Below are 12,929 nucleotides of genomic sequence, written 5' to 3'. Positions count from 1 at the left end.
ATAGAACAAAATTATGTACTCTTCCTTTCTAAAATTTGCTGTATGGAACAAATTGTTTTGAAATGGAAACAGTGTATAAAGGTGTCTGGTACCCTCTCCCTTCTCCATCCTTCATTTTACAAATGAGAACACAGAATTTGGGTGACTTGCTTAGAGTCACTTAGCTCATGAGAAGCAACACTTACAAATTCTCTTTTCACTCCCTGCCCTGTCTGCTCCATCAGAAACTGCATTTTGGAAACTGATTCTTAAAACTTTTTTCTGTCAGAGGCAGGTATAGCAAATGGGGTCATGTTAGAATACTCATGTCTTCCCTCCTCAGTTTTCATTGTGGGGAAAATCTTGATCAAGTAGGATTTTATTTTGTCTGATAGTCTAAATTGAACTTCATATGCTCTCTTTTTTCAATTTTCTAGCTTATGTTGCTGTGACTGTATCTTTATGACCTTATATTTAGGGTAGCAATGTAACTTTTGTTTGTCTTCTTTACAGCTGCACCCAGATCTCATTATGCATCAGAAAAATGAAAAAACAGAGGAAAAGTCTATGGAGGAAAGGAATCCACTTAGCCTTTTCTGAGAAATGGAACACTGGGTTTGGAGGCTTTAGGAAATTCTACTTTCACCAACACTTGTGCGTTCTGAAAGCCAAGTTGGGAAGGCCAGTTACGTGGAGCAGGCACTTGAGGCATTTCCAGTGCAGAAAGAGGGCCCTTCGCATCCAGAAAACGTGGATCCAGGATGAACCGCTCTTTGCTAAGACAGACTCCAGCGTGGCGGCTCAAAATGTTAGTACGTTGTCCTCTAAAGTGAAAAGAAAGGACGCTAAACACTTCATTTCCTCCTCAAGCACCCTCCTGAAACTCGGAGCAGAAAAGTTGCTGTCATCAGCTAAGAACTCTGACCATGAATACTGCGGAGAGAAAAGTTTCTTGAAGGCAGTTGCTGACTTGCCAGCAAATAGTGTTTTAGGTCAGGCCAGTGGTCACAGACCCAGGACAGAGCCACAAGCTTCTGACTTTCCCATGACGTTCAATGGGGAGAGCCAAAGTCCAGGTGAGAGCGGCACGATTGTGGTCACCTTGAGCAACCATAAGAGAAAGCGCTTTTGTTATGGCTGCTACCAAGGGCTGGAGCAACACGGGAATGGGGGACCCCTGATTCCAAAAAAGTTCCAACTTAGCCAACATAGAAGAATAAAAGTATCTCCTCTTATGATGTATGAGAAATTGTCCATGATTAGATTTCGGTACAGGATTCTCAGATCCCAGCACTTCAGAACAAAAAACAAAGTTTGCAAGCTAAAAAAAGCCCAGCAGAGCTGGGTGCAGGTCACTGGGGACCATCAAGAGACCCTGAGGGAGAAAGGTGAGGGTGGCAGTTGCAGCCCATTTCCTTCCCCAGAACCTAAAGACCCTTCTTGTCGGCATCAACCATACTTCCCAGCTATGGACAGCAATGCTGTGGTGAAGGGAACGAACTCTCATGTGCCTGATGGCCACACTAAAGGAAGCCCTTTCTTGGGCAAAGAGCTTAGTTTAGATGAAGCATTCCCTGACCAACAGAATGGCAGTGCCACATACTCCTGGGACCAGTCACCCTGCTCCTCTCCTAAGTGGGAGCGTACAGAGCTGATTCATGACATCCCTTTACCAGAAAACCATTCTAGTAACACGTTTATCTCGGAAACTGAAAGAGAACTTATGACTCTGGGTCAGGAAAATCGGACAAGTGTTGTGAATGATGACAGAGTAAAACTATCCGTGTCTGGGACAGATCAGTCTGTGAGTAGTGTAGACGGGCCTGTATCCGAAGAGACTGTTCCAAATGAGAGCTCCTGCCACATGGATGAGGATGGATCTCTCAAGCAGAACATTCTTAGTTCTAAGTTGCTGGACCACCCTTACTGTAAAAGTCCACTGGAGGCTCCTCTGATGTGCAGTGGACTCAAACTAGAGAATCAAGTGGGAGGTGGGAAGAACAGTCAAAAAGCCTCTCCAGTGGATGATGAACAGCTGTCAATCTGCCTTTCTGGTACGCACTCTTCCTTTATTCTCCCCACCCTCCAGCCCACACTTGCTGTCCATTGTCCTTTCTAGGCTAGTCCTATTTTTTCCTTCCACACATGGATTTCCCTTTAAGCAATTAGACATTCTTCTGGAAGCCTTTTATATTGCCGTGTTATATAGATGTTCCATAATTTATTTAATTTTTGATTAATGGACACTTGTGTTGCTTCCAGTTGGTTCCTTCTATAAACAGTAATGCAGTGAGATTACTTCTTTATACTTATAGAGTTGTTTCTGTAAGTTAAGTTCCTAGTAGGAGAATTGATAGTGAAAGAATACTCACACTTAAAATTTTAAGAGAGTTGTTAAATTACCCTCCAAAAAGTTGAACCAGTTTGCACTTGTTAAACTTTGCCAGTCTTATAGATCATAGGAGAGTTGTTTTAATTTGTGTTTTTAAGTTTAAAGTTTGAACATATTTTTCTTTGTTTGCCATTTTTTTGTGTATTATTGTTCTTTGCCTATTTTTCTATTGGATTGTTTATATTTTATTTATTTAATATCTGAGAAGCTCCTCCATACTTGGCGTGGTGCTAGTTCTAAGAATGTGGCAATGAGCAGGATACACTGATTCCTACCTTCATGGACCTTAGCATTAGTCTAGTTTTAAACATGTAAATTGAATTATAAATGTCATAAGAGTTTTATATTTTTCCCTCCCAAAAGGTGAAAACTTTCAGTACCCTGACTTTGTGTATGATATTTTTGTTTAACAGAAAATTTCAATTCTTACATAGTAGAACTTACCTGTCTTTACTTTATCGCTTCAAGTTTTTACATCATGCTTTAAAAAGTCATCTTGTCAAAATCTACCACATCAAGTAAGTTGGTATGAACATTTTTGAAAGACAGTATGACAGTATCAGTCTTTGACCCATTCCCCTTCTTGCAATTTATCCAAGATATAAAACAGCACAAATATATTTATACAAGGACATTACTTATTGTCTTGGTAGTAAAAAACTGAAGACAACCAAAACAAATATCGGTGGCAGTATAAGTTATGGCACATCCAGGCAATAGTATACTATGAAGCTGTTAAAGAATAAATTTGATTTATATTTTGATACTGAAAGCTGTATAAAGTGTAAAAAGCAAAGTTGCAAAACAGAATAATGCCATTTTGTTAAAAGATATATATGCACACACGTAGGATGATTAGATGTATTTATGTGTGCACATGCATTTGTATAGCCTGTATCTGGACATGTCAAATTGTCATAAATGGCCTTTTCTGGGGAGGTAGGCGAGTTACTCCTTGGTGGTTTAAACAGTTCTGGACACTTTGTTTCGCCAACCATTAAGTATGTAAAGAAGTTTTTCTCCACAAAAACACAAAGTACAGAGTCCTAGCAACCTTTAAAAAAACTATTTTCACTTGTTTATACTGTTCTAGAATGACGTTCCCTATTATGATGTTAGCAGAATCATGATACATAAACCTGAAAAAATTAGCATTTACCCACAAATACCAATTAAATTTTAAATATAGATGTAGCACTTGCAAAAACAATTGATAAATTGAATATGACATATAGTACAACTGTAGCATGATGTGAGGAAGTAGGAATTTTTATAGAATTCACACTTAGTGATCTGTAATGTAATTCATTATTTTAATAGGCTAATGGAGAAAAATCATGGCATCTCAGCAAGTACTAAAAAGCCTATTAAAACTCAGTTACCCTTGTGTTTAAATCTTTTAGAAAACTAGTAATAAAGAAAACTTCCTTCACTTAGTAAAGAATATCTGTCAGAAACCAATAGCAGTTCCAGGTTTAAGGGGATAAAGTAAACACATGGAATCTCTTCTTCCTCCTATCAAATCCATAGAAATTGTGAAAAATATATTAAAACGCATATGTATCTCCATACTCAGAAACAAAGAGGGGAGTTTTGGTAGATCAGAAACTGAGAAACTCCCACAAGGCAGAAAGTAGAGGGAAGGTCCAGAAGGGAGCCCCAGTGGCAGACGGAAGATTAGTGCAGGACAATGGCGCAGCACTGAGGGTGTCCTGTTTCTGGAGGTGGTGGAGGTGGGGAGGAAAGGGGAGACCCATGGTAAACGACTGAGTAGTTGGGGAATCTCAACAAAAGCATCTCTCTCTGCCTGTGCCACATATCAGCAAGGGGGATATTTGCTCTCAAGCTGGAATCCTCCCTCCCCCGCTAGCTTTAGTGAGATATCATTGGCGTACAGCACTGAAATTCTAAGAACAGGAGATTGGTGGGGGGAGAGAGGATATTTCCTCTTCCCCCTCCCCCATGCCTTGTAACACCTGGTGAGAAGGAGGTACATGCATTTCCAGAACAGTGTGAGGTTCTAAGTATCTGTATTCCCATTGTAAATAGTTTAAGGCAGAGCAACAGCTGCTGCCTATCACAACCCTCCCCCTACCCAGCAAGTTACCCAAGTAAAGATGAGCCCACGATCGATCACTAAACATCTGAGGAAAGCCAACACAGCGGAAGAGATAAGTTCAACAAATAAAAGCACTAAACCTGAGTTATCAAGGTTAATAGAGCAATCAGAAAAGGAATCAATTTAGGACAATCAGTATAGTAGATGGTCTCTTAGCTGACTTCTGTAGCATTAGCTGATATTAAGTTCCATGGAATGCTGTGTACTGGCTCATCTCTAATGTAATTGCACATTATGCTCATTTCAGGGGATTTAAATATTTATCAAGAGCCAGTTGTACTTATTACAATTTACTTACTGTGTTTCATAATTGTATTAAATATTGCATAAACTGGTGAAATATGACTGTAAAAGGAAAGTCAATCTCTTCAAAACCAAGTTGAAGGCTTTCCAATGACAGTAGTTTGTTGCTGAAAAAAAATTAATACTGAGTTATACCTGTACAAGATAACTTTAAAAGATATGAGGGAGGATATAAAAATCTACGATTCTGTACTCAGATTAGCTATCTGCTTTGGAAGGAAAAGAAATAGATTTCCATGTTACAGTATATTCCAGATGGATTAAAAATTCAACTAATTAGAAGCAAATACACAAAAACTTATACACAAATGTTCATAGCATCATTATTCATAATAGCCAAAAAGTGGAAACAACCTGTGTCCATCAACTGATGAAGGATAAATAAAATTTGCTCTGTCTATACAACGGAATATTATTCTGCCATAAGAAGGAATGATGTACTGATACCTGTTTCAATGTGGATGAACCTTGGAAACATGCTAAGTGAAAGAAGTCAGACACAAAAGGCCACATACCCTATGATTCTATTGATTTGAAATGTTCAGAGTAGGCAAATATGTAGAGCTAGAAAGTAGATTAATGGTTGCCAGGGGCAGGGGAGAGGGAGGAATGAGGACTGACTGCTAATAGGTACAAAGTTTCTTTGTGGGGGTATTGCACATGTTCTGGAATTAGGTAGTGGTAATGATTGCACAACTCTGAATATACAAAAACCCCACTAAATTGTACACTTCAAGGGAGTGAATTTTGTGGTATGTGATTCATAGCTCAAAGCTGTTAAAAAGAAAGAAATGCAAGAGACCATTTTTGTAAACTCATATTGATAAGACATTTTAAAACATGATAGGAAACTCAGAAGCAATAAAAGTATACCAATTTGACTCCATAAATATTAAAATCTTGTATGTGTATACAGCAAAAGTCATAAGAAAATTTGAAAGTTTTAGAGATGCATGTCCTTTGACCCAGAACTTTGACTTGTAGCAGGTGTGTTCTGGGGAAACAATAGAACAGGATATATCAATGGTTTTTTAATTTTGATTTTGTTTTTTGTAAGGAAAATTGGCCCTGAGCTAACATCTGTTGCCAATCGACCTCTTTTTTTTGGCTTGAGGAAGAGTGGCCCTGTGCTAATATCTGTGCCAGTCTTCCTCCATTTTGTATGTGGAACACTGCCACAGCACGGCTTGATGAGCGGTGTGTAGGTCTGTGCCCAGGATCCAAACCTGTGAACCCCTGGCTGCCAAAGTGGAGTGAACAAACCCAACCACTATGCTACTGGGCCAGCCCCATCAAGGGTTTAAATTGTGACATTATTTAGAGAGCTAAAAATTAACAACTTAAATGGTCATCGATAGGGAATTGGTTAAAATATGGCATACCCATTTAATGGACTACTAGGTCATTTTGAATTGACTTAGGAAAAAAATACCCATACTTTTAGGAAAAGTATCAAATGGAAAAAAGGAGCTTCAAAAAGAGCAAGTATAATGTGCTACTTACATGTTTAAGAAACACATGTTTATAAGGGCATAAAAGTTATAAAGGAATTATGAGGTGACTGCCACCTCATTTTAACATGTTTATGGTCATGTATTAGAAAAAAACCCCAAACTCTACTTAAAGTTTATTCCCACTTCAAGTTTATAAAAATGTTCAACCCTGTTTTCTTCTAGACTATTAATATGTTATTTTTATATTTAGCCATTTGGAAAAAAGTCAAGATGGATCCCTACCTCACTCTTTACACCAAAATGAATTCCACCTGTGAATAAAACATTTAGTCAATAGTTCGAATCCTGTTTATTGATTAATTCATCTTTTCCCTGTGGCTGTGAGATGACACTTGCCCCTGGGTCTCTTCCTGCACTGGTTTCTCTGTTTCTGTGCCGGCACTGTTCTGCTTTAATTACTGTAGTTAGTTTTAGAATTTGATGGGACTAGGCCCTCCTCCTCTTCTCTCTCGCCTCTTACTCATCTCCCCTTTAATCTTTTTCAGAAATTTCTAGAAATGTCTCACACTTTTTTCCCCCAAGATGAATTTGTTTTTTCAGTTAAAACAAACAGTGGCTTTTGATTGGCATTGCATTACGTTTATAGATTAATTTAGGGAAAACTGCATTTCTAAAAACAGAGAATTACTCCATTTATTGACCTGTGTCCTTTACTAGAATTTTGTAGTGCTTTTCACTTAGGTTTTATACATTCTTTAAGTTTATTCTTAGATATTTCATGCCTTATTTTTGATGGAACCTTTCTGATGTGTATTCTGTTTTGTTGGAGAACCAAATGGTTGTATTTCTTATGTACGCAACATGGGATGTGACCTAAGGCAGTTGTTTCAAGAAAAAACTGTACAACACAGTTGCATTAACATCATGAGTAATTTAACTTCTAAAATAACACCTCATTTTTTGTTTTTCATATTATTACCATTCGTGCTTGCAGTATGGACTATAATTTGAACTCTGTTTTTTGTTTTTTTTCTAACGTATCCTTTATTTCTTGGTCACATTGAAATTTTAGTACTTTTGGAGTAAAAGAAATTATATATTCCAAAATGCAGTTTTCCTTTTTGGTTCATTAGTTTGGTGGAAGCAAGTAGGTAAAGACTAATGAATGTAACTCTCATTTTAAGAAGTCTGTTTTCTGGGTGGTTCTTGGCCATGGGTATTAAAAGAGAAAGGTGAAGTGAAGAACCAAATTGTTTGTAGAGAAAAGATAACATCTGCTTTGGAGGTGGCATAGCATAATACTTAACAGCTCAGTTTTTGTGGTCACATGACCTATAGTCAGACTCTTAGTTCTGCTACGTGCTAGTTAAGGGTCCTTGGGGAGGTTACGTAACCTCCCTAAGCTTCCTGTCTCCATTTGTAAAGTAGGGATACTGTCTAACACGTAGGGTAGTCATAAGGATGAACCGAGATGTTCTAGTTCGTGGCTTGTAAGTGCTCTTTAACTCTTGTTTTATGTCTGGTCCCAGTGAGATAAAGGTGTGCATCAGTGAGACACTGTCATCTAGGGTTCTCCTTGAAGATCCAGGTAGGGCCTTTCTACTGCATTGGGAATCCATGTTTATCATCTAAAAGTGAAAACAAAAATACAGATAAGAGGAAAAAATATAACAATTTAAAACTCCCAAAATATTACCATCCAGAAAACATTGTTTTAACAAGAACACGTCTTTCCCATGGTATCATTTGTTTGGAATTGGAGTCCGTATCCTCTTGATAAGGGAGACTGCTTTCTTATTTAAGGAGTTTCAATTAAGGTTGCTGGGCCTAAAGTTTAATTTTTTGTTAAAATATTATTTTTGTATAAAATTGTCCCTTAAAAGCAGTTTCTCAAATGTTGGGATTCTTTATCTTCTGTTTGGGTCCATTCTCCCATGTAGACCCCAGGCTATGCTTAGATAACTATAAGATATGATACAGTAAACGCTATAAGCAAATATATGCTGTAGTCCTAGTTTAGAAGCCCTGAATCTTTATCTCCTGCTCTGGTTAAGCTGGAACATGGGACTCCCTTTCTGTCTTCTGTATGCCGAAAGCCTAGACCGGAAGCGGGCATAAGCGAGCATCTCTTGTTTGCTATACCCTGACCTTTGCTCTTATCTTAAGCCTTTCAAATTGGGAGCCACTCTGGTGGGAGACTAAGAGGAGGAAAAATAAGTTTTTCACACCTTTGTTTGCCCTCCCCCATACGAAACATTCCATTCTCAGGACAGTCACTCTTTTGATCCTTCCTGTCCATTTTGCATTGATGCATAGCAGAGGCCATTCTCAAAGTTAGAAAGGGAGCTGGGTAAAATAAGTGGCTAACAGTCCTCATTTTTCCCATCGTAACTCAGTAGACTTAACTGTCAGGCTGATGGTTAGCCCGGCGTTGCTCCCCGCATTCAGCATCAGTGAACAGGTGACGTCATGTCTGCACTTTTGTGAACCTTTAAGTCATCCCTCAGCTTCTTTGTATTTACTTAGAAATAATGTCCTGGTTTTATTTCCGAGGGCCTTTTTAGGTATGTTTTTTCATTGGATCCTCTTGGAAGCCGTTAAAATGCATGTACATCATACTTAAGTTAACTGTCCCATTTTCTGGCCAGGAAATCATCCTTCAATTCTGTTTTGCCTCTTAAAATATGCCTCGCCAGCTGTTATCCAGTTAAGGTCACCTCATAGAGTTATTCAGTATCGTGAGTAGCATAACTCTGTCAAATTGTATGATATTAAAAATGCTTTAGAATTTGTCCCTTGCTATGAGATGTGAAATTACATACCTTACCAAATAATACAGCACCAGCAATCTCAACAATAATTCCTTCTAATTATTTTTAAAAGGATGGTTCCTTCAGTTACCAAATGTGATAAACACATTTAACCAGGTGACTAAACACTTCAGATTTCACTCTTTAGGAGATGAGATTCTTTTCTAAGGTTAAGCTACTGAAAGATGTCAATCTTTAGTGATAGCTAGCCATTCCCTCTCTAATAATGCATCAGTACCTTAAAAGTCCAATGTAACATGATGCCTTAGAGTATTTCTCTCTTTATTGGAATGAGGAGGGCCTCATCTATTTAATTTTTTTTTTTTTTTACAAAGCATAACTTTTAAAAGACTTCTTTATAGTATAATATATGTAGTAATATAGGTTAAATGTGTGCTAAGTGTTGTGTATAGGATAAGTATTGGGAGAATGACTTTGCTGTAAATCGTTTTTCCATCTTAATTTTTCTCTCTTCCTTTATTTAAGGATTCTTAGATGAGGTTATGAAGAAGTATGGCAGTTTGGTCCCACTCAGTGAAAAAGATGTCCTTGGAAGATTAAAAGATGTCTTTAATGAAGACTTTTCTAATAGGTTTGTCAATGATGCTTAAGCCCTTGAAAATAAAATTCTTGACATATATGACTTTTCTCTTGGTTAAAAAAAAAGATACTTAGCAATAAGTCGAGTTTAAAAAAAGATACTTAGCAATAAATTGAGTAGAACTCATGTTTTTTACCTTTTCTTTCAAAATCTTTCATTTCAGAAAACCATTTATCAATAGGGAAATAACAAACTATCGGGCCAGACATCAAAAATGCAACTTCCGAATCTTCTACAATAAGCACATGCTGGATATGGATGATCTAGCGACCCTGGATGGTCAGAATTGGCTGAATGACCAGGTTAGTGTATTGTAGGTTCTCGACATGGATAAGTTGCAGAGGATTGTGAACAATAAAATTTAACTAAGAACCTGTGGGTTGGCCTCACTATTATCTTTTGGAATCAAGGATTCTATACTCCTTACTGAAGTGACTCATTCACTAACTCCAGGATCCAAAACGTTTGATTACTGCTAGCAGGATGAACATGTTATTCATTCTAAGTGAGGTTTCTGAATTGTATAGGGTTAGTAAGCTGGTTTTATGTTGACTTTTTATAGGTCATTAATATGTATGGTGAGCTGATAATGGATGCAGTCCCAGACAAAGTAAGTGAAAACTTCTTCTTCAGTTCTTATATATTAAAAGAAGGTTTTTTTTAAACTTTTAAAGTTTTTTTTTAAACTTTATGTAATTGTTTAATATTCCTTAGATTTTTAAAAAAGAGTTAGATTTTGTCTTTTTTTTTTTTTTTAAGATTGGCACCTGGACTAACATTTGTTGCCAATCTTTTTTTTCTTTCTTCTTCTCCCCAAAGCCCTCTAGTACATGGTTGTATATTCTGGTTGTAGGTCCTTCTGGTTGTGCTATGTGTGACACCACCTCAGCATGGCCTGGTGAATGGTGCCATGTCCACACCCAGGATCTGAACCAGCGAAACCCTGGGCCGCCAAAGTGGCGTGAGCTTAACCACTTGGCCATGGGGCTGGCCCGAGATTTTGTCTCGATTATATGCTAGGGTTGAGCGTAAGTTCTGTAAAATAATTTCTGCATAACAAAGTGATGATGCCAGTGTTTTTCTGCTTATTTGTTTCAGGTGGGTGTGTTTGTTATCTTGAAGAGGGTTTTTTTTTTAATGGGGAGATGCACAAAAGGGACTGTTTGCTTTAAGCTTTAAAATTTAACTTAAAGTCTTAGTCTCTTTAAAAATAAAGTAGTACTCATCTTCACTTTTTCTTGGATTAATATTTGATACCCAGTTCAAATACAAAGTAACTCCCCTTAAACTCTAAAATTCCCTTAAGAGCTTAGTTACATATTAAAACTATTTTAGGGGGGCTGGCCCCTTGGCCGAGTGGTTAAGTTCGTGTGCTCCGCTTCAGTGGCCCAGGGTTTTGCCAGTTTGGATCCTGGGTGCAGACATGGCATCACTCATCAGGCCATGCTGAGGTGGCGTCACACATAGCACAAGCAGAGGCACTTACAACCAGAATATGCAACTATGTACTCAGAGGGTTTTGGGGAGAAGGAGGGGGGAAAAAAGAAAGATTGGCAGCAGATGTTAGCTCAGGTGCGAATCTTTAAAAAAAGAAAAAAAAAATAGAGTTTCAGATTGTGGTTCTTAGGGAAAAAAAGCTTTTTAAGAATTTAATATATTAATTTTTCTTTCTGAGTACTCAGAGTATCTGATGGGCGGGCAGCCTTTGATTTCAACAAGCAAAACTTTTCCGAGTACTTTATAAACTTGTATAAATCTAGTAATTTAAACAGGTAAATATAATGAGTATCAGATTCTGACGCTATTTACGAATATAGACAAAATGTCTTATAACTTCTCACTTAAAATCACAAATCTTTTACGCATTTTAAATTGGAACCATGAGGCTCGTCTGTCAGATTCTCTGTTATGTCAGATTCTCTAAATTACCAGAAAGTTTTTTTTTAAGATAAACACATACAGATGATTTTTAACATAAAAGTATTAATTTTAAGGGGATAATTTACCTTCATTACATCTACATTTGATTAAACTTTCATTAGATTAAAAGGACACTTACTAAGGCAGTGGTTCTCAAAGTCTAGTTCCCAAACCAGCAGCATCAGCATCACCTGGGAACTAACTAGAAATGCGTGTTTTTGTATTCCACCCCATACCTACTGAATCAGAAACTGGAGGTGGGGTCCAGCAATCTGTTTTAACAGCCCTCCAGATTCTGATGCACACAAAGTTTGAGAATCACTGCTCTAGAGATAGCTACTACAAGCTCTTTTTATCAATATCTTGAGCCACATGGTTCTCAAAACAACTGTGCATCAGAATCCTTTGGAAGGTTTGTAAAACCAGATTGCTAAGCCCTACCCTCAGAGTTTCTGCACCACACCCTGGGAGCCGTGACTACACCCTGAGAATCTCAGAAGCAAAGGAACAGTTTTATCATCTCAAGTGACTCAAAGTTACACTTTTGACCACATTTAAAAGTGAACACTTTTAAGACCACAATGTTTTCTATCTCAGCTGTGCTGATACTAATTTATAAAGCAGAAATTTGAAGCCAAGAATGCAGGACATGACACTCCATGTGACCAGGGTAATTCTTTCAGTGCTAGAAATGGTCATGCTAAGGCCTTTTTATCGTTGTCATGACAATAGGAGTCTCCCATTCCACATCCTTCAGATGGGGTTAGTTTACAAAACTTGTAATCCATATCCCTTGAGTTCAAGGTAATTGTTGCCTCATTCTTTCATAGCTGAGTACTCTTTCAGTTCTGTCACCTGATCGGGTGAGATTTGTCCTGTTGCTTCTTTACTTGATTGGATTCAGGTAATCTGTCTACTGCCCCATTCCAGTTTTGACTACACACCACAGCTGTAAGGTCATTCTAGTGAAAATTTGGAACAGAATCTTCTGTGAACTATGTATTTTCTATATTTTGGTCATTTTTAAGAAGAAACTTTTCCTCATCTTTTTGTCTATCTTACTTTCAAGGATTTTTAAATTTCCATTTTCTTTTGAAGTTAAATCTGGACATAGCCTAATATAATCTGGGTGCTTGTATTTGATGTCTCTTCTAGGTTCACTTCTTCAACAGCTTTTTTCATAGACAGCTGGTAACCAAAGGATACAATGGAGTAAAAAGATGGACTAAAAAGGTATTCTCTTTCTTTTTTATTCTAAATGTGAAATGCAGATGATAAGCCACTGTGAGTGGAAGGATAAGAACTTTAATACAGTATGATGTTAATTAGAAACACACTCTTTAATGTGACA

General features: G+C 37.5%; 1 protein-coding gene across 15 annotated transcripts in view; it reads left to right on the top strand.

Moving 5' to 3' along the window:
- SENP5 (SUMO specific peptidase 5) overlaps positions 1-12,929 on the top strand; it is a 45,629-nt gene that overhangs the window by 15,857 nt on the left and 16,843 nt on the right. For all 15 annotated transcript variants that reach the window (XM_070582591.1, XM_070582597.1, XM_070582596.1 and 12 more), the window contains exons 2-6: positions 493-2,033; positions 9,544-9,649; positions 9,822-9,960; positions 10,221-10,268; positions 12,734-12,811. In XM_070582591.1, coding sequence (XP_070438692.1) covers positions 524-2,033; positions 9,544-9,649; positions 9,822-9,960; positions 10,221-10,268; positions 12,734-12,811 — 1,881 coding nt within the window. In that variant the 5' untranslated portion in view covers positions 493-523. The remainder of the gene's footprint in view (positions 1-492; positions 2,034-9,543; positions 9,650-9,821; positions 9,961-10,220; positions 10,269-12,733; positions 12,812-12,929) is intronic.

Source organism: Equus przewalskii, chromosome 18, assembly GCF_037783145.1.
Source record: "Equus przewalskii isolate Varuska chromosome 18, EquPr2, whole genome shotgun sequence".
Taxonomy (NCBI): domain Eukaryota; kingdom Metazoa; phylum Chordata; class Mammalia; order Perissodactyla; family Equidae; genus Equus; species Equus przewalskii.
Note: the sequence above shows the minus strand (reverse complement) of the source record. Positions and strands in the feature narration are given on the sequence as shown.